The sequence below is a fragment of the Antechinus flavipes genome, chromosome 3 (assembly GCF_016432865.1).
Source record: "Antechinus flavipes isolate AdamAnt ecotype Samford, QLD, Australia chromosome 3, AdamAnt_v2, whole genome shotgun sequence".
NCBI classification, from domain to species: Eukaryota; Metazoa; Chordata; class Mammalia; order Dasyuromorphia; family Dasyuridae; genus Antechinus; species Antechinus flavipes.
The window spans coordinates 544,785,050-544,808,588 of NC_067400.1; the positions used below are offsets into that span (position 1 = coordinate 544,785,050).

The following is a 23,539-nucleotide window of genomic DNA, read 5'->3' on the forward strand; positions in this document are numbered from 1 at the left end:
TTGTACTCAGTTTGCTTAGAAACTTTGAGGAAAGGCCATACTTTTTGGAAGAGACCACTCTTGTGGCAGAAGCCGCAAGAACATCATGATGGAATCGCTGGAAGATATCAGTGATTCTGTAGCCATAAAAGCATGAGTTGCATTTCATGCATGTACCCATCCCTGTGTTTGCTCTTCCAACATATAGGCTGGCCACACATTTTCCATGTGTGTGTGTGAACCCTAGCCACACATCTTTATATTTGTGCCTCTACATATATACCTTGGTCACACAAGATTTTAACAGATACATCCTTGACTCATGTTCTCAATGTGTATCCATTCCTCCAATTAATGCTTTTGTTGTGTTTGAAGCCTGTTTTATTTCTTTATTTTTTTCTGAGACAATTGGGGTTAAGTGACTTGCCCAAGGTCACACAGCCAGGAAGTGTTATGAGTCTGAGATCAGATTTGAACTCAGGTCCTCCTGACTTCAGGGGTGGTGCTCTATCCACTGCACCAACTAGCTGTCTCCCCTTTTCTCAATCTTTGTTATAAGGGAAGTCTTAAAAAGAGAGGAAGAAAAAGATATAATCAGAAGTGGGTATGATTTTAAAACAAAAGCATAAATGAAAAAAGAAGGAAAGGCAAAATCTGGATGAACATTTTTAGTTGTCAAAGAACTATTATATCACTACCAGTGTTTCTTACCCATATAAAATCTGTGTGGAGTTTTAGGAATAAGATTCATTCTGGAGTTAAAAAGCCTGAATTTGAGTCCCAGCTCTACCACTGACCAGCTATGTAATCATAACCAAGTCTTTTAAACTTTCTTAGCCTCTATTTCTTCTTCAGTGTAGCACAGTAGAACTAGATGGTATAGTGATTATCTCTCCCACCTCCACAGTTTGAAATATTGCTTGTCTTAAGGCTGAAACTGATTTTTTAAAATAACTATAAAAACCCTCTGGCTTTTGGATGAAAAGAGCATAGGAAGGGCACTTTTCTTATGAGGAAGCTATAGAAATATAGGCAAGAGGCTTGAAGACAGAAACTGAAAAAGCAGAGTCCCAGATTTGGAGTCAGGAAGACTTCTCTTTGTGAGTTCAAATATGGCCTCAGATACTCACTAGCTATGTGATCTTGTTTGCCTCAGCTTCCTCATCTGTAGAATGAGTTGGAGAAGGCAAAAAGGCACAGGAATACAAAGTGCAATCCAAGCAGCAAATCTCCTTTATCTACCTAGATTAAGGTGTATTGGTACCGTAGCATCAACAAAAATTGATTGTGAATTATATGTAAGTTACAGCACCAGGTGCTACAAATCCACGCCAGGATCTTTGCCAAGAAAACCCCAAATGGATCATGAAGACATGGACACAACTGAAAAGCAACAATAAAAAATAAGACTAATTATATTTGTATTACATCTCACAAAGTGGTCTTAATACAATGTGAGTTATTATTGTGTTTTTGGTGATGGTGAGAAGCATTCTTCCCCCAATCCTCACTTCCACACACAAGATAGGCAGTGGCCCTGCTTCTAGGAAACCACAAGAATCACTCCATTTTTGAGCATGTCAGAAACAGGCAGGAAACATCAACACATGCTCTACAGAGAGCAATGTCTCTTCACAATATTTTTATCTATTTCTTAAAATTCTGATCCTCAAACAATCCTCCCCTTTTCAAACAAACCATCTACAAGTACTTATGATAGGAAAAGGAATCAAAGAAAAAAGATGGAGAAAACAGATGTACTTTTCCAAGCCCTTTCTCCTTTTTCTCCCTAAAATTTCTCTTTGGAACCTTCTCTCCCATCTTCACCATTCAAGAACACATATATAAGTAAGGATCTCTGCTCCCCATAAGAATCATCACTCTTGTTTTGATAATGCTTAAGCATTATGTAGCATATATATAGCACAATATAACATATATTCTTAACTTTTAAAGACATAGATCTCTTTGGTAGGCTGGTTTCCAAAATAATAGAAGGAAATGCTAAATTTCAGTGAGAAGTTAATGAAAATGATGATGTCATTTCCCCCCCCCCCGCCATCCAACTTTATAGAACCATTGAAATCACTGTAGAAACTGAAATCTACTGAAATAGTGGGCCCCAGTTTAACAGCTTCTGTAACAGAGACCAAAATAAATTGCCTTATTTCCTGAGTGTCACTTTCCCTTCAAATGGTGACTTCTGATCTTCTTTAGAAGATGAAAGAGCTTTACTGCTCTTAAAGTCTCCTATGATTCCCAAAAGCTGAAGTAAGCATTCAACATGCATGCTTTATTCTCTGAGCCATGATCCCCATCTCAGACACAACTTGCTTTCAAATTGTCAGGGTTCTGGTGCCAAATGAAAAGGGGTGAACACATTTCTGGATGGAAATGATTTTCTGTGACCATTCTGTCCCCTGGATTTCTCCCAGTCAGAAGTCTCTTTCCTTCTGTCAGCCTTCATTTAGGATGGCATTGCACAGCTCTTCCCAACTTCACTCCATTCTGAGTGCCTGACAAAGCCAGACAAGAGCTCCTTAATTAGCACACTGATGGTGGCAACAGGTTGAGCTAAAGCTGGTGTTGACAATGGTGGCAGACCATTAATGGAGCATACTTTGGTTTTGAAAGATTCTATTATTTCTTTCCCAGTCCTGTAAGTTTCAAGAAGTCATTTGGTCTTTCTCTTACACCGATTTCCTGTTGATTTTCTTTATTTATGGAAGTCCAAGAAATTATAGCAGAGAGATACATGGAAGCAAGTGATACAATAAATGAAAAAGAAATTTGCTAGAATCCAGAAGCACTGAATTAAAGTTATTTATTGCTTTAACAAAACAACAAAAAGATCAGTGAGTTTAAAAAATCAAATGAAACTGAAATATGTTCAGTGCCTTTCCCAAGCATCAAGGGTGACTACTGCCTTCTGGGAAAGCCACCTGTCTCTATGAGACTCAGTATAGCTGGCTGACCAAATGTGTTAGCAGGAACTCATGCCTGATTAATGACTATTCTTCCTGGGGCTGACTTCAAGGCTCATTTCTCAAGTCCTACTTTATACACAAAGCCTTTATAAATCTCAGTTGTTAGTGCCATCATTCCAAAATTATTGTGTAGCTACTTTGCATATATTTTGTATTTATTTGTTTCCATGTGTTTTGCCTCTATAAAATATAAACATCTTGAGTTCAGAGATGGGTTTTCCTTTTTCCCACAATCTGTTGCACATAGTAGGTACTTAATATATGCTTATTTAATGAATGGATAATCTATAAATGAACCAAGAGAAAAACTTATGGACTCTATTGTTGGCTTCGCAGAAGCATGATATCAAGCCAACCACAGCAAGCAATGAAAAAAAAATGCTTTCTCCTCCTTCTTTAGAACCATCACTAAAAATTACTGAAGTTTACCAGAAACATAGCACCGGAAGCTTCTAAGCTTTCCAACTCTCCCACAGGAGACCTTAGTATTAATCACATGCATTTCCCTTGTTTTCTTTGTCCTGTATAGGTCTTTTCATGGTCTCATGATTCCACAAACACAGACATTCCAGCAAGTGGAACACTAGTTTATAGAAAGTTATATATCCAACAATATGGAAAAGCAGGCATTTTCTTCAGTCCACAGTAACTCTCAAATAACAACAACAACAACAACAATAAACAAATAAACAAAAAGAATTTTGAGCCAAGGGTAGAACATTTAGAGCTATTGATAACAAAGTAAGAAGCCCAACAAGGTTATAGCCTTGTGAATTAATAGCAAAGAACACTAATTTTTAACACACTCAGCACCTCTTCCCCACCAGCAGCAATGTTCAAACAGGGTCTACAAATCAACCCATAGTTTTGTGCTTTGGAACCCACTCATGAATTTCCCTCTTGTTATAGTGTCTTCCTCCAGGATCCTATTGCAAACAGTAATATATGTCAACTCTGTTCAGTCAAGTATGGAGTGGGGGAAAGCATATGAATAGAAGACTATGTTTCCCTTCTTCCCACAGCAGTCCAAATGTTAGGAAACTCAAAGCCTGTGGAGGCTCTGCTTGCTATAACTGTATCCACTCTAAACCTGGAATAGTACCGTGCTACACAAAATGATGAACTCGATGATTTTAGAAAAACATGGAAAGACTTGCACAAAATAATGAAGAACAAAAGTAAGCAGAGCCAAGAGAACAGCATCTGCAGTAACAGCAGTATTGTTTTAAGAATAACTTCAAGTTAACAAATATTTTGTCTATTATAAATACCCAAATGAATTATAAAAAATCATATAAAGGACATGTCATTTGCATCCAGAGAAAACACTAATAGAAGTTTGTGTAGAATAAATTTATATCTATAATATGCCTATTTGTGTCTAATGGTAGTTATCTCTAGGGTGGGGAAAGGGGAAAGAAAAAATTTACATGATAATTTTGTTGTATATTTAAAAGAAAAAGTAAGTTACACATAGCAGATTAGTATTTTCATGTGTAAACCTCTTTTTTGTTATACTATGTTATGTTTTTACTATACTGCTATACTATGTTTATTATACTATGTTTTACTATGTTATGCTTGTTTTATTTCATAATATAAAAAGAAAATTTTTTATAAAAAAGAAAGAAAAGCAGACTCAACCAAGCTAGAAAACTAAAAAATGGAGAGAACTGGATCAGTGGACTCATATTAGATGTGAAGAAAAGGGGATTTTAATCCAGCTGAGTTCAGTCCTGTTCCCCTCACAAGTTACTTGGGACATAGATTGAAGTTGGTGAAAAGTAAATTTCCTAACATAGAAAAATATTGAGATAGTTTTGAGATCCAACCCTGGAGGTAAGTCCATTATCAAAGGGGGAGGAGTCAAAAAGTTTGTGACAAAGGAAAATAAGGGGAAAAAATCAAAACTATCAAAAAGATTTCAGGAAAATAATATTTAACTTAAAACCTAGATTACATGCAAATACATCAATAGAAAAGATACTAAAATTAGAAGGGAAGATAAATATCAAAACATTTAAGAGGTTATAAATCCCTCTGAAAAATATTGCAAGAAAATGGAAATTGAACTATCATCTGATGGCATATAAAATTCCTATGAGAAATAGAAATATAGCAGGATATTTCAGAATGATTCAAGAGACTAATCAGAATCATGACAGAAGTTAGAAGAGAATAATAGAAGAATTTATAACCTGCACAGTAGAGATAATTAATAGAATGGAAAGTTTGAATAGGGGGTTCTAGTTCTATGTTTCAAACTCCCAAGGTATATAATGTTTTAATTTATCAATTCTAATCACTGTAATGGGCTGAGGCTTGAGTTGATGCACTGAGGTTCCAAGCACATGAGGCTAAATAGTAATTGGACCATACTCTATTAATATATAAGCTTGGAGAAAGAATGGCCCCTGCCCACTCTTTGTGCAAGTCCTGATGTGTTGTATAGGAAATGACGATTTTGGTGGGTGGAGGCAGGGGAGTGGAAAAGGAAGGGGAAGGAGAGACTGATTGCATTGCCATTGCTACGACTTTTCAGCTCAGATCCCCTTCTGTTAGCTGGCTTCCTGTCGCAGCTGCCCATATTGCTATCGCAATCTTTCTTGCCCATATTGCTATCACAATCCTTATTCACCTCTTCACTTCAATAAAGATTGAAGATTTTTCCCTTAACCTGAATTCCTGACTCCGGCTGATTTTAAATACATGGTCGTTACAATCACAAAGAAAAAAATTGCAAATAACCAAGAGAAAGATCTTCTGATATAAAGAAAAAACAATTCCAGTGACATAAGACTATTCTGTACCCACCAGATACCACTGAAAAGAATGTAATAATATATTCTAAAAAACAAAGGAACTCAGATAGAATTCAAAATAACATGCCCTTCACAACTGAGCCTAATCACCAAGGAGGAAAAAAAAGATATATCCAATCAAAGACAAAAATCTGAAGCATCCAAAAAATGTGAATAGATTATTCAACTTGTAAATGATGCCAGCAATAGAAATACAAGAAAGGTAAATAAATACAACAAAGGAAAGCCCAATTAAGGAAATAAGTTGTCTCTACAGATCATTGAAAGAAAAAAGTAAGAGACATCTATTAGATTAAAAAAAAAGAATAAAAAAGGATCATTAAGACATTTCTTTCTAAACACAAAGGAATAAAGCTGAAAGCCAAATATTCAGAAATTGGAGAGGCAATGCTAAAGGAAGATGTCTGAAACACTATGGCCTAAACTTCACAACAAACTCCCCCTATCCCCGATTTTACAAGTGAATCAATATCAAATGTGGCCTCCAATATTTCTATCTACATGACTTATGCAAATCACTTAATCCTGTTTTATCATCTGTAAAATGATCTGGAGAAAGAAATGGCAAACCACTTCAGTATCTTTGCCTAGAAAATCACAAATGAGATCAGAAGAGTCAGGCAAGATTTAAAGAACTGAACAACAACTTACTAAGCAGAAATAATCATAGAAAAAATTTACTAACTCCCCTTAAAATATATAGATATAGATATAAATATATCTTCCTCCCAATGGAGTCCTTTTCTTTGGGATTTCCATTGAATGTACTTTTGCTTAAATTCTATCCTGTGCTATCTCCTCCATTTTCTTAAAGTCTCATCTTTTTCCTCTTCCCCAAACTCTCTACTAAAAATTCCACATGTGATGTAGAAAGAACCTTGATTCTATTCTAGAGTCATTGGACATATGTTGGAATCTTTATAAATTGTTAAGTCATTAAAGTTGATAGAGACAATAATTATCTAATTTAGCATGGTTCAGTATCACTGATCTGATCCTACAAGGAAATGTTTTGGGCCAGAACCTGAAACAAAGTACTAAGTAGAACTAATTGATACAATGCTTGTGTTCACACCTTTAGAGAGCTCATATAAGCAAGAAGTATTTAAGTATTAATTGGAATACACAAGTTAACTGTGTAACTTTGTGAATTCACACCTCTCTTGAAGCTCTTAGGGCCAGAGAGCACTCTGGGAGGAAACCCATAATCCTACTCTCTCACATTCCACAATCCTTCTCTCAGAGAAGGAGCATAAATAGAAATTCAGTGAGTCAGTCAAGGGAATTCAGCTGAATTTAGATTGCAAGGGGAGCGTCAAGTGAGTTCAGCCAGAAGCCCTCTCTCAGAGGCAAGAAAGATTCATTACAACTTCCACCTGGCTACTGGAGGCTGAAGGACAAACCTTTGGATTTGGAGACATTCGGAGGGAGCTCTTGGAACCAAGCAGAAAGACAGGCCTCTAAGAAAAAGTAACTGGGCTATTTTGAAAGGAAAAAATAAACGTTTGCATTTTTAGCACCTGGCTGCATTTGGGTGATTATTACTTTCAACTGAAACTAAGGCTGCCTCCAGAAAACCTTCCTGAGAAACCTGCTCCCAGAGAGAACCATTATTATATATTAAAGAAGAAAAACACCACAGACATATCCTTGCTTCACCACTTGTATGACCTAGACAGGTCACACTTAACTTTCTGGGCTTTGATTGCTTTTGTATAAAATCATGGGTGGGCTAAATGTCCCTTTCTGCTCTCTCTATATAAACTCATGCTCTATCAGGAGCCTAAATAGGGCATTGGAAAGAATATTTATGCACAATGATGGAGAACTCATTTACTGGAAAAAGTCCCTTACTCTCAGCTGTACTTTTATATGATACTGGTCTCTTTGAATCCTTCACTCATCTATAGGCATAATCATCATAACCAGAATCAATGACATTGACAGTCTCAGAACAATGGAGATATGTATTCCTCTACTCATGTGTCCTACCATGTGTGTTCTACCATATTTGTACCATAACCACATGTATTCCTTATGCTTGTGTCCTGGTCACAAACATAGATTATGCCCCTCCATTCAGATTCATTTATATGTCTGCTTTTATCCCACTCAGTGCTAACTGTAATTCTAGAAGATTATGCTCCAGATTTATGGGAGAAATATTTTAGTACTTCTTTTCTCGCTATACTAATTCATTAAAAGTCTTTGCTTTAAACTAACCATGCTGTCTTCTTGACTAATAAAATTAAACACATTGGTGAAAGTTTGTGATCTATGATTTTTGATTGGATGAGGCTACATCCACAAAATATCTTGAATCATTAACAGCTAATCATTAACACCTTATCTAAGGGAACTTATGCATGTTCGTGTGTGTATTTGTGTGGGTGTGTATGTTCATGTGGTAGGAGAATGGGACAGGACTGCACCCATGTATGGCAAAGATAAAGAGTACAGTTAAATCAGCATTAAGGGAAAGATCAGCATCGGTGATCAAATATCAATAAGAAGAATGAATAATATGTCAACTGAAATAACAAATAGACTAAACTAGCCTAGAAACCTCTCATCAAGCAAACACTATATCTCCCTACCAAGTGGAAAAATATGGCAGCCAATGACAGCACCAGTTGATAACATAAAGTCATTTATAAAATCTTAAGAAGTATAGTGAAAGATTATGAGTAATTTCACCTTGAAAGATAGAGTGAAGCATTAGAAAAAAATTAGCTTGAAGAAAGCTTGTCAAGACAACTCAACTATATCTACCCACTAGGATTAGGCAGTTTTATAAGAAATAGATCTCCATAACACCATTTTGTTGTATATATATTGAGTAAAACTTAGTTTCTGATGGACTGAGAAAGTTCTCTGAGCTAGGTCACTATGGAAGGCAAACTTTATGAAATAGAGCATTGGGAGAGGTGGTTTTTAGAGATGAGAAAGAACTTTTGAATGGCTATTGAGACTCAGAGTCTTATGACTCTGCCATATATGAGAAGTTATCTTCCAGTATATCCCTTGATTTACAATGTTTGCAACTCTAGAAACTGCTGAGAGCAGACTTCTCTTGATAGAATTTTTCCATTTCTCTTTGGTTGGGCTGAAGTGTTTAATCTTGTTCTCAGATGGAGTCCCTTTACTATTGGTACATTCTTTGGGTCTATTCTAATCTGTATATCTTCTACAACTTCCATTTACTACTTTGCTTGGATAAATGGGTTTATTTGCTCTTCACCATTTGTGACAGTCTTTTGTGTTTTTGGAGTGAGACAACTAGGCTGAGTCTAACCTCCTCTTGAGAGTTATTAGGGATACCTCTTTTTTCTGAGCCATTTTATCTTTAGCTTTATGTGGACAAATATAATACTAGCCTAAGAGCCTTGGAAATAAGGGAAGGACAGGAACAAATGTTCAGCAAAGACCCTAATTCTATTCCCCACAAAGTTAGAAATTAGTCTCCCTTGGAGGGAGGTGGAGCAAATCTTATATCAGTCATCTACCCATGCTACATGTAAAGATGTTTATATTTAGACATTACACTTAAAGCTTATACAAACAAAATCATTTCAGATCATTTATTATTGAAAAAGTAAGAAAAACAAGCAGCTAAAAACTAAGAATATATATTAAGATTTTCCCAAAAAAGATAAGGAGGAAATAAGCATTAAGCATCTACTGTACACCAAGCACTAAGCAGTAATGGTAGTATTTGTTGTTGTTTGTTTGTTTTTTGTTCTCAAAGAGAACTATGACCTCAGGCAGATGATGCCATGACACACACATGAATTGGATTTAAGTGAGGGAAGGCTACAAATCACCAGACTCACTTTCTCCTCCAGAGCTGTCTGGGTAGAATGGCTACAGATTGGATGGCTAGAGATAGTTCTGAATGTAGTGGGAGACCTTGGCCTTTTTCAGCTAAAGTCTTCCCCAGATTTCACTTTGACTGAAGCAAGGTCCAATCAGAAGCTTTTAATAAAGCTGAATAAGAAATAACCTCTTTTACCTAGTGTTTATCTATCTATCATCTGTCTATGTCTGTCTATCATCTATCTATATATTTATCTATTATCTGCCTTGTCTATCATCTATCTATCCATTTATCTATCATCTGTCTGTCTATCATCTATCCATTTATCTAACATCTGTCTATCATCTGTGTCTATCATCTATCCATTTATCTTCATTTGTCTGTGTCTGTCTATCACCTATCCATTTATCTAACATCTATTAACTATCTATCTATCATCTGTCTGTGTCTATCACCTATCTATCCATTTATCTATCATCTGTCTGTCTGTGTCTATCATCTATCTATCCATTTATCTAACTTCTATCATTTATCTATTTATCATCTGTCTGTGTCTATCATCTATCCATTTATCGAACATCTGTCTATCATCTGTCTGTGTCTATCATCTATCCATTTATCTATCATTTGTCTGTGTCTGTCTATCATCTATCTATCCATTTATCTAACATGTCTATCATCTATCTATACATTTATCTATCATTTGTCTGTGTCTGTCTATCATTTATCTATCCATTTATCTAACATCTATTATCTATCTATCATCTGTCTGTCTGTGTCTGTCATCTATCTATTTATCTAACATCTGTCTATCATCTATCTCTACACATCTATATGTATACACACACACACACACACACACACACATACATATATACACATGTGAGAGTGAGTGTATGTATCAGTCTGGGAGGCAAAGGCCCTCAGAGTTTCTGGCCAAAATGGAAATTGACTGGTTCCAGGCCAAAGCCCACTTGGTTGTTGTTTGGGCTCTGATCAGCTCAAAGTAAATGTAAATAGCAATTGTAAAAATACCAAGCGCTAAGTGCTAGAGCACTAAAACACCAAACATTTTACAAATATTTCATTTGATCATCTCAACCACTCTGGATAGCAAGTGCTATTATTATCTCCATTGAGGAAATTGAGACAAATAGAAGCTAAATGATCTGCCCAAGTCATACAGCTAGTACATTTCTGAAACTAGATTGGAACTCAGGTCCTCCTGATACCAGGCCCAGCATTCTGACCTTGTACCATCTAGCTACCTCTAGATTGTGATGGAAACAACAAAAAAATTAACAAACATTTATTCTGAACAACAAAAACATAACTTTTTTAAAACTTCAATATTCTTTGAATGACATTATATATTTGTGAGTGTCTGAAAAATCAGCGTTAAATATCACATAAAATAGAATGAAGATGGTAACTGTGATCAGATCCCAACACATTTCCAATAAGAATCTTTCAGAGGCAAGGCATAAGGGATGTCATAAAATATAATATACATTTGTGTGTATGTAAAGTATGTATCCATGTACACATATGCACGTGTGTACATATATAATTTAGAAAGAAGAAGGAAGAAGATAATGATGATGATAATGAAAAAGAAGAGCCAATGGATATCCTGTGTTGTCCACTGATCCCAAAACATTGAGAATACTTGAGGAAAGTCTCCAGTATAGGAGATGGTAAATCAATAGGATAATATGCTCAAGAACTTCCAAGGAAATACTGGCCAGCGTGAGCTGTGATCTGCACTGCTGGAAGAATGACTAATAAATAAAATCCTATATCCATTAAAGTATTATTGATTACATTGGAGTATCAAGCATGGAGTCTGCCTCAATGATTTTAAAGAACATGGTGATAATGGAAATTGTAGCAGTGTTGGCTTTCATTATGATACTGTTCTACTAAAACTTATCAATTTTACTAGAGTTGAAAGGCCACTCCAGCATCATAGCTAGCATGAAACATATGTGGCTTTGTCTCAACAAGTAAACATCCAAGGAAGTATCTTTCCTCCTTGGGTCTTGTGATCCTTTCTCATCCCACATTACCACATGGTATGACCAGATGTAAATGTCCATCCCACCCCAAATAGTGCCATGGACATGGTGCCCCTCCTACCAACTTATCTTCCCCTGGGTCAGACTAAACCTCTTCCAACTGTCACTATACCAGGAATCAAACTTTCCTCTATATGCTATCTCCACATCCCAAACTTCTTATTCAAGAACAACTATTTTTGTCCAAGAAGAAAAATATTCCGAGATATAGCTTTAAGTTACACCTCTCTTCTCCTTTTTTAAAAATCATACTTACCTAGAAGTTTGCAGGCTTCTTGGATCAGTTTTATTGTGATGACATCATCATATACAGTATATGTCATGAAGGTATCTTGGATTTCTGCACATGATCTGAAACAGAAAGAATCACCTGGTTCTTTCAGATTCACCTGAGTTTGGGACACAAATTGACCCTTTGGAATATAAAGCAGAGCTCTACTGAGCTTTAAACTTATAGAATCTTTGAACCTTTAGGATTTAGAAAATCCTCCCATAGGTGTTGAAATAGAAAAATGTGCTGGAAAATAAGCATAGCTAGCAGTTATATATCACTTTAAATCTTGTGAAGCACCTAACAAATACTATTTCATTTAATCCTCACAACTATCCTGAGAGGTAGGTATTATTAATTTTACAGATGAGGAAAGTGAAGCAGAGAGAGGTTAAGTGACTTGTTCAGAGTCAAATGGCCAGTAAAGTTCTTAGGCCAGGTTTGAACTTAGGTCTTCCTCATTCCAATCTAGAATTTGTTCTTTTCTGCCACCTGACTGGGTAATTTCTTTCCAGTGAATTCTGCCTATGTGAACAATTTGGGGATAGAAAATGTGGTCAAGAGAGGAGGAGGTGTGAACCCATACACCTCTTCCTCCCTGTTGAATGCAGAGTCAAAAATGTTCAAATATATGTGACAAAGTCATTTTTCCATAGAATAGTCCACAAGACAAGAATGAAACTCTTGGATGGCCCAGTAAGAAAAAAAGATCATCTCAGGATAATGGTGAGATCTGGGTCTTAGTCCCAACTCTATGATTAACAAGCTATGTGACCTTGGACAAAACGCCTTCAATCTCCTTCAATGACAATTTTTTCATCTATCATATAAATAAGTACAAAAATATTGTTTAGATCCAAATCTAAATTCAGGGAAAGAGAATTTTTTTGAAGGACATAATTGCATTCATTAGATGAAATGAAGTTTCTTGTTTTCCCTCTATCTTTGGGAAGGCCAATTATGACAAACGAGGCACCAAGGTTGAGACCGAGTCAAAAAATTATTGAAATAAATTATATATGATTCATATGGCAACTCATAATGACACATTCCAACATACTTGAAAAATTATGTGAAATTATAAAAGAGCCACAAGTAATTTTCTTTATGAGACCTCCCTGGCTTGGCCAGCTATCCAGATAATGAGCAAGGGGAAATGTAGAATTTATCTTTAATAATAAAATGCTGCTTTGAGAACTCTTTTCCACAAGGTATCTTTCACACACAAGTTAATCATTTAATATTCCACAGTAGATATGACCATGAAGATAAGTTTGTTGTTTGTTTTCTTTTATTTTTATTAACATCATCTGTTGAGTGGCAGCATCAAGTAAAGAACAAAATGGGGAAATACACACAAACATACATGTAATTTACATTAAAATATTGACCTATGTCATGGAGAATATACTATGTAAAACCCAAACAAAAGAAGGATTTCCTATCCATAGTGATTTCCTTCAAATGCTTCTATTAGCAGATAGTATTGTTTTATCGAGCACTGGAACATGACATAGGCTCCTCAGTGAAATGTACGTTCATTTGAAAGAAATTGGCCCAACAAGTCACACTGGAAAAACAAAGTGTATAGAAAATACATATGATTAAGAATAGAATGCACAATTGGACAGGCAGACTATTCAGTTAGTTTGTTAGTGAATGTGTATACACACACACACACACACACACACACACATATACGTATGTATATAAATATATACATATATACAAATACACACACACACACATACCCTGGTATATGCTATAGAATCAATGAAATTTTCCTTTATTTGAAAGATATTGACCTAATAATACATAGTGGAAAAACAAAGTGGATAGAAAATACATATAGCAAAGATTACAATGTACAGTTGGACAGGTTGCCTATTCAGTTAATCTATTAATGAGTGTGTATGTGCATAGATGTACATATATGTATAATATACATTTATATGAATATGTACATGTATTGTATTTGAGAAAATGTGTGGTACTTTAGTAATTTATTTTTGAAAATATTACTTATTTCTAGAAAAACTTTTCCCCCCGAGGCAATTGGGGTTAAGTGACTTGCCCAGGGTCACAGAACTAGGAAGTATTAAGTGTTTAAGGCTGAATTTGAAATCAGGTTTTCCTGATTTCAAAGCCCATACTCTCCCATTGTGCCATCTAGCTGCCCCTGAAATTATTTCTTTTTAAATTTATTGATACATTTTATTTCAACACATCAGAGATACTTTCTAACAACATCTTTTATATCCTTATTCCTCTTTCATTCTCCAAAACAAAAACAATAACAAAAAACAAAACAAAACAAAACAAAAAAAAAACCAGTGTGGTTTTAATGTAATGGAAATTCTGGTACCTGCATAGAGCAATAACTTCATTGCTGGAAGGTTACTTCTAGATAGTAATTATGATATTTAAGAGACTTGCTTTACAGCAGTCACCAAAACCATTTGGTATTGGCTTAGAAATAGATTAGTTGATCAGTGGAAAAGGTTAGGTTCACAAGACAGAATAGTCAACTATAGCAATCTAGTATTTGACAAACCCAAAGATTCTAAATTTTGGGATAAGATTTCATTATTTGATAAAAATTGCTGGGATAACTGGAAATTAGAATGGCAGAAATTAGGCAAGGACCCACACTTAACACCACATACCAAGATAAGATCAAAATGGGTCCATGACCTAGGCATAAAGAACGAGATTATAAATAAATTAGAGGAACATAGGATAGTTTATCTCTCAGACTTGTGGAGGAGAAAGAAATTTGTGACCAAAGATGAACTAGAGACCATTACCAATCACAAAATAGAAAATTTTGATTATATCAAATTAAAAAGCCTTTGTACAAACAGAACGAATGCAAACAAGATTAGTAGGGAAGCAACAAACTGGGAAAACATCTTTACAATTAAAGGTTCTGATAAAGGCCTCATTTCCAAAATATATAGAGAACTGACTCAAATTTATAAAAAATCAAGCCATTCTCCAATTGATAAATGGTCAAAGGATATGAACAGACAATTTTCAGATGAAGAAATTGAAACTATTACCACTCACATGAAAGAGTGTTCCAAATCACTATTGATCAGAGAAATGCAAATTAAGACAACTCTGAGATATCACTACACATCTGTCAGATTGGCTAAGATGACAGGAAGAAATGATGATGAATGTTGGAGGGGATGTGGGAAAACGGGGACACTGTTGGTGGAGTTGTGAACGAATCCAGCCATTCTGGAGAGCAATCTGGAATTATGCCCAAAAAGTTATCAAACTGTGCATACCCTTTGATCCAGCAGTGTTTCTATTGGGCTTATACCCCAAAGAGATACTAAAAAAGGGAAAGGGACCGGTATGTGCCAAAATGTTTGTAGCAGCCCTGTTTGTAGTGGCTAGAAACTGGAAAATGAATGGATGCCCATCAATTGGAGAATGGCTGGGTAAATTGTGGTATATGAATGTTATGGAATATTATTGCTCTGTAAGGAATGACCAGCAGGATGAATACAGAGAGGCTTGGAGAGACCTACATGGACTGATGCTAAGTGAGATGAGCAGAACCAGGAGATCATTATACACTTCGACAACGATATTGTATGAGGATGTATTCTGATGGAAGTGGATTTCTCTGACAAAGAGACTTAACTGAGTTTCATTGGATAAATGATGGACAGAAACAGCTACACCCAAAGAAGGAATACTGGGAAATGAATGTGAACTATTTGATTTTTTATTTTCTTCCCGAGTTATTTTTACCTTCTGAATTCAACTCTCCCTGTGCAATGGGAGAACTGTTCGGTTCTGCAAATATGTATTGTATCTAGGATATACTGCTACATATTTAACATATATAGGACTGCTTGCCATCTTGGGGGAGGGGGAGGAGGGAGGGAGGGGAAAAAACGAAACATAAGTGATTGCAAGGGATAATGCTGTGTAAAAATTATCCTGGCATGGATTCTGTCAATACAAAGTTATTATTAAATTAAAAAAAAAAGAGAGACTTGCTTTAGAAATACTGGAACCTTTATGGAAATTATGAAACTGATTCTATCTGACTAATCCCATAGTAAAGAGGAAACTCTGGTTTCAGAGTAATCAAAAAAGGCTTGTCAGGTTCAGCTACCTTCTTTTTGCTTCATTTGTTTCTGGGGCACTTCAGTCAATTCTACTCTTATGGTGTCTGCATAAAAAGAATGGGGTCTGCAACTGTGAGATCTTTAAAAGATCCGAAGAGCAAGCCACAGGAAAATAAAAAGAGCCCAGGTCAAGTGTTGCAGTCAGCCCAGCATCTATACTATAGGGAACAAGGAGTGAGCTTCTGAAGCAAACTTGTAAACCCATGCCAGCAAAATCTAAAAAGAAGATTTATCATATATATATATATATATATATATATATATATATATTTGTACTTGCTTCTTGCTATATCTTTGAATGAATATGCCTTTGCAAAAACTAATTAAGGAATCAGTGTTAAGTAAATGGGACTGGTTTTCCAGTAACTTGACCTAAACAAATGGAGAGAACACAGCTTTTTGGAGCTCAAGTCAATGGTAGTTGAGAACCACCTACAAATGCTTGAAATTTCCCTGAAATTCCAAGAAGATGAAATGGAAGAAAGAATCATTTTATTCTAGAAATAGCTGTCATATGTGACTAGACCTTTTTGCTGCTTCTTCACATTGGCATTTTAATATTGTGACCATTGTTCTTTTAGCTCTGATTTCTTTATTCTTCATTGCTTAGTACAAATCTTTGCATGTTTCTCTGAATTCCTCATAATCTTTAATTTCTTACACACAAGGACTATCCTACTATACTCTAATAATAATGATGATATTGATAACTAACATTTACATAGTGCTTACTATGTTCCAGGCACTGTGCCAAGTTTTACAATTTTTATCTTATTTGATTCTCATAACTCTGGGAGGCAGATAGTATGATCCCCATTTTACAGATGGGAAAACTGAGGCAAATAGAATTAAGTGACTTGCTCTGGATCACACAACTAGTGTCTGAGATTGGATTTGAACTCAAGTCTTCCTGACTCCATACCCAGCCCTACATACTGAAACATCCAGCTATCTACATCATAGTTTGTGAAACCATTGTTCAAAGTTGGACACATATTTTTTCAAGAATTTTTGATTATTGTTGTTATTAAAATGCCGCTATGAATATTTTTTACACATGGGTCTTTTCTCACTGTCAATAAATTCCTGTGGGTATATCTAGTCCCAGCAGTGTAATCATGTGGTCAAAACATATGAACAATTTAATACTTTTCTTCAACCACCCATATCTTTAACACCACTTACATTCAGGTGATGTCATATGGTATCATATGTCATGAAAATGCATGATCTCAGCAAAGATCATGTTAATGATCAAAAATATTCATGACATAAAATAGGAAGATCCACCACAAATAAAAGCGAGTCTTTTGCATGCAGTTTGGATAAAGACAATCATTATTAATAGTAAAGATGATTCAGAGTAGAGCTATATTAAGTACCCCAGAGCTATAGTATCTCTGGGTACATCATGTAAGATAAATATTTGTTTTCCAAGAAAGGGAAAGTGGATACTTATAATGGAGGAATATTACCAGGATGACTTACAGTGAAATGGTATAAAAGACATTATTAAGAACATGAGGGAACATCAACCATGTAGTGAGAGTGAAGGTTAATGATAGCCAGTATTGAGGATTTATGGGATAAAAATTTATTGAGGAATAAAACGCTTGTACCAGTGGAAAGATCATCCACAATGAAGTCATAGATCCATCATAAAAGTACTAAAGTTTGCACTAGAAATTGGGTTACAATTCACAACAGTGTGCCCATCTCCTTCATTTAACATATGAGGAAACTGCTCAGAATAAATGACCTGCCTAAATACGCACAGACAGTAGATTACAGAGCTGGAATTTGAACCTGAGTCTGACTTCAAAGCCTATACTCTTTCCATAGCACCATTTCGCCAATTCATATTGGACATATAGGATTGTAAAACATGACTTCTAACTATAATGAAATATTCGTGGTAGTTCAGGAGTTGACAAAAGCATCTTTCATTATGAAATCCCTAGAGTGTAACCTGATTTATCACATAGTACTAAGTACATTACAAAAAGAAAAGTCTTGTTCACACCAGTTCACACCTCTGATTGATCATTCTCACCTGATCAAACTGTAAGGGTATAGCCTCTTGTCGCTTACTTTAAGTGGGATGACTTAGTTACTTACTTTAAATAATTGTTGATTGATTCAACATACCCTTCAAACTTATAATTGCATTAATAAATTAATTGTTAATGCATTTATTATGCACATGAATTTTACAAATGAAAAAGCATTTATTATGTTAAGGACTGGAGATATGAATAGAAAAACAACAGCAAGACAGTCCCAATTCTCAAAGACCTCATATTCTAATGGAAAGAGATACTACATGGGGGAAAATGTTCAGCTCCAGGATAGACAGAAAGGCTCGGAAGTCCTAAGGGAAGAAGAGTGATAAATATCAAGAACTAGGAGTCCTTAAACTCTATCAGTAAATCAGATGTCAGCATCAGGGTTCTGCAGAAAATATAAATAGGGAAGATAGCAAGCCTGGAGGATTTTAGGAAGTAGTAGCAAGGAAGATGGTTAAGGCCTGGAGAGTCTTGATCTCACTGAAAGGGATAGAGTTGTCCAAACCATATGAGCAGTTAAGCAGACCATATTCTGGTCAGTCCCTATCAGGGGAAATTGCAAAGAAGGAAAGCAAGAAGTACTCTTAAGATTGATAGATCTTCCCACTACCCAACATCCTGGTGTTAGAGGATCATGCTGTTAACCAGTCATTGTGTTGAAAAAAAGTTCTTCCTTATTTAAACAGAAATCTGGTTCCTTTGAACTTCTGCCCTATGGTCCTAGTTTTGTTCTAAGTCATGGGTTAATTCTACTCCCTATTTTAACATAGCACTTCAATTATATTTCTCCCATAAAATCTTCTTTTTCTTAGGCTCAGTTTCCTTTAAACTCAGGTTAATGGAAGGGCAGATTAATTTTTTTAAAAAGTTCCCATTTATATAGGAATAAAATCTGCCTCATCTGGGTTTCAGGACCATTATTAAGGGTGAAATATAGTAATTATCATTTGCCTGTTGGCATAGTGCCTGACACATAGTAGATGTTTAATAAATGTCTATTAGATTGAATGGAAGTGAAGTGAAAGGGCTGTGAGAAAATGAGAAGCATCCTAAGAAATTCAAGATAATATTATACCAATAATAGAGACAATATACTATAGTAGATAGAGTGCTGGATTTGGAGTTAAAAAAAAATCCCCTGAGTTCTAATCTTGTCTCAGATACTTACTAGTTATGAGATCCAGCTCAAATCATTTCATGTCTCTCAGTCTCTCAGTTTCTTTCCTTCTAAAATGAGAATAATAATTGCACCTACATCATAGAATTGTTCTAAGGATCAAAAGAGAAAATATATGGAGAGCTTTGTAAACCTTAAAGTGCTATATAAATGTTCATACTATTCTTTCTAGCTTGTGACCTTGCACAAGTCCCTCAACCTTTATATGTTTTAAGCAAATGTTGAAGTTGCTTGTGTATATATTTTTTAAATATTTGCTTATGGGGAAAGGGGGTTAATGGAAGGGCAGATTAAATAAAAAATACTTTTTTGGAAAACAAACTAATAATTAAAATAAAAATAAACTAACAAAAAGAGAGGATTAGTTTCAATGGCCTCTGAGAGCCTTTATGATTATTTCTATTACCTTCTGTTTTCTTGCTTTGTTCTGGTTCTTATTTCTCTGTCATTTCATGACCCTGTCTTTTCCCCTATCACTGCCATGCAATCACTGCCAAGGAGAATAAAACTCTAGGGAAAAGCTAAAAAACATGACTGGGGCAAGTCCATGTTGACAGATTGTAGATTTAAAGGTATAAGGGAATCTTTGAGTCCTTCCAATTCAACTCCCTCCTTTTACAGAAAGGGAAACTGAGGGTCATAAAAGTTAAAGAATTTGCCAAATTTAGCCACTTAATAAATGCCAGGGCTAGAATCTGAACCTAAACTCTTTGACTCCAAATCAAGCCTTCTACCTATGCATAAAGTTGGATAGAAACCCTTCTCTATTGGATCTGGAACTAGATACTGTTCCATCACCCTACTCCCTCCACCAGCTGCCCAAAGGAGAAATTGGACTTCTCCTAGTTGTCTACTCCTTCATCATCAGAATAGCAACAGTGCAGAAAAAGTTCTTCATTAAAACTTGGCCCATCAAGACTTGAACCTAGAGCTGCTGTCTACACACTTGGCCTTCAGTGCCTTTGAGAATAGAATAGAAATAATCCATGGTCATTAGTAGCCATCTTTGACCCCATTCATGAGCTTGAATTTATTCCTCTTGAAGAATGGCAACCTTCTCTTTTCTATAAACTGAACTTTACCTCAAATACTGATGTAAGCTTGTTTATTCATCACAAATTGTTAGGATGCCAAATATATCCAAACTGTTATGACTGACTACATGAAGATTTTTATTTCTCACTTACTGACTCCAATGTTCTTGGATACATTACTTCTCATTGAAACTTCTCCCACTCATCCACTCTATTATTCAGATTGCTTCAGTAAAGGGATATGCTCAGGTAGGGATATAACCAGCATTCCTGATAGTAATTGAAAAGTAGTGACAGGGAAAGGGAAGGAATATGAAAAGATAGAAAAAAATGATAACTAGAACAAAGTATGAAAGAAGAGAATATAGAAATATATAATAAAAAGGAACCTTGGGGGCCATTGAGACCAACTCCTTCATTTAAAATTTTTTATCATTTATATTTTTCTAAAAAGTATTTTTCCTTAATCTGCCCCTTCTGCTAACCCCCATTCTCACTGAACAATTTTTTTAAAATAATCTATGTTACATATTTACATAGTCTGGTGAAACAAATTCCCCTATTAACCATGTCTGAGAATGTACATCTTTTCCTTTGTATCATATTCATTACCTCACTGTCTGGAGGTGAATAGCATGTTTTATCTTCATTCCTGTCTACCTTTCTTCTTGTCATTCTACTTGTGCTTCTCAGCCTCCTTTGCTAGTTCTTAACTCCCTCATTTTATAGATGAAAAAGTTGAGACCCAGGGAAGTTAATTCAATTGCCCAAGGTAAGTAAACATCAAAGATGGGATTTTTGAATCCAGATCCTCTGACTCCATAGCCAGGCAGCAATCTGGGGAAAGGAATAAATATTTATATTATGACTACTATGTGCCAGGTACTGTGCTGAGGACTTTTGACAAATTTTATATCATTTGATCCTGACAACAAGTTTGGGAGATAGATACTGTTATTACTCCCATTTTAGAATTGAGGAAACCAAAAGTTAAACAACTTGACCAGAGAAACACAGCTAGTAAGTATTTGAGGCTGGATTTGAACTCAGGTTTTCATGATTCCAGACCCAGCATTATAATACCACCAGCAGCAGTCTGTAGTGGAGATAACACATACTGGGCTAAGAATAAATTAATAATACTTGACTTAATTGGCTTGATGAAGATTTTTGAACCAGAGAGGAGACCTGAATTCTTTATAAGGGATGGGGCACCTGGTCTCTATTTTGAAAGATTAAAAGGATTCTAATAGTTAGAGTTGGAGGTGTGCAATCCAGGTCATTTTAATCAAAATCTTTGGACTAATTTAGATTTTCAGTAACAGCCAACTTGATAATTATAGCTCACTTTTATATATCACTTTACACCTGGAAAAAAAATGCTTTTCTCAAATAAGATCTATAAGGGAAATAAAGTAAGTATGTCTCTTTTTAAAATAAGGAAAATGATATTGAAAGGTCAAACCACTTGCCCGAAGTCACATCTCTGAAAAGGTTGAGTTATTTTCACATCTCCTTGGTATTCTTCCCCATTTCCTTTTCTCTTCAATTTAATTCAATTCAACAGATGTATGTAAAATGCCTACTATGCATGGTATATTGCAATCAATTCCAGGGAGATAAAGATGAAAAATTATATAATTCATCTCTCAGAAAATTTACAGTCTTGTAGAGGAAAAAAATTTTCTTCAATGTTTTGTTTTTCCTTTTAAAAAAAAATGAAAGTAAAGAGAAGCTAGCAATAGGAGTGCCCAAAAAAGAGAAGAAAAGACATGAGAGTCATTATTTTAGGATGGAAAGGAGTTCAGAAGGAAAAAGGACAGTTTTAAAAATATCATATTGATGGGAGGATTCTGGGAAGATGGTGGAATAGGTTGGTAAATTCCAAGCTCTCACAATTTCCCCCACAAACAAAACAAATTTGCATCTTGGGGTGAACATAGACTGGTGAAAAATCAAGAAGACTTGGTACAAAATAGGGGTTCTTCTGATACAATTTGAGAAGATCCAAAGAAAGACCAGTGAGATTAATGTGTAAAGTGAAAATACCTCCAGGCTAGCTTTGCAGAAACACCAAGTGGGGATCTCTCAGACTATCTGGTTGTGGCTGGAGCCTCAGCAGGAACTACAGAGACTTTAACCTCTTAGACTGTTTGTGGAGTGAAGGGGTCTGAGTACAGGAAGACTGAAGGAACCTTGGCTAATTGGAAATGCCAGGCCCAGCTGTGCTAATGAGACAGAGACCTGGAAGAGAAAGATTCAGGACTCTTGAATGCAGAGGCAGTCGGGGCAGTGATGCTGCTGGCTGTGGGCAGTTGCAGGAAGGTGGAGCTCTTGGGTTGGGGTGCCTGGTCAGAGGAGAGAGCTGTAGGGAAACTTGAGGTACATCCTCCCACCCCATGAGTAAAGGTGCATACACAAATACCTCTTATTAAAAAAAGAGAACCAGCAAAGAAGAAAAAATTCTATCATTGAATAGGTATTCAATAGGATTCAATAGGAATAGGTTCATTTTCAGAGGAGGACACTTTAGTTTTAAAAAAAAAAAAGCTTCTATCCCAAAGAGCAACATGAAATGGCCTCCTGTCCAGAGCAAATTTATAGAAAAACTCAAAAAAATAATTTTAAAATCAAATGAGAGACCTTGAGGAAAAAAACAACAAATAAAAACCACCCAAGAAAAACAAGAAGATGATAAAAAAAATTAACCAACTGAAAGAGAGATACAGTTTTAAAGATGAAAATAACTCTTTGAAAATTAGAATTGGGCAAGGGGAAGCCAGTGAAGCTATGAAAGGCCAAGAAATAACAAAACAGATTAAAAAGAATGAAAAAATTGAATGTGAAACATCTTATAAGAACAGATCTAGAGAACAGACCAAGAAACCTGAGTTCAAATCCAGCCTCAAATACTTACTAGCTGTGTTTCTCTGGTCAAGTTGTTTAGCTTTTGGCTTCCTCAATTCTAAAATGGGAGTAAATATAAGAATAATTGGACTACCTGAAAGTTGTGACTTTAAAAAAGGACTTTGACACAATAATGCAAAAAATAATCCAAGAAAATTGTCCTAGAGAGAAAGAACAGGAGAGGAAAGTAGAAATAAAAAAAAAAAAAATCCACCAATCACCATCTCAATGAGATTCTTTGTGGAAAACA

The 23,539-nt window shown here is 35.5% G+C and overlaps 1 protein-coding gene across 1 annotated transcript in view; it reads right to left on the reverse strand.

Annotated features, from left to right (window-relative positions):
- The window catches only part of LOC127557383 (guanylate cyclase soluble subunit beta-2-like), a 77,952-nt gene that overhangs the window by 48,886 nt on the left and 5,527 nt on the right, over positions 1–23,539 (reverse strand). The window contains exon 3 of the mRNA XM_051990717.1: positions 11,940–12,034. Coding sequence (XP_051846677.1) covers positions 11,940–12,034 — 95 coding nt within the window. The remainder of the gene's footprint in view (positions 1–11,939; positions 12,035–23,539) is intronic.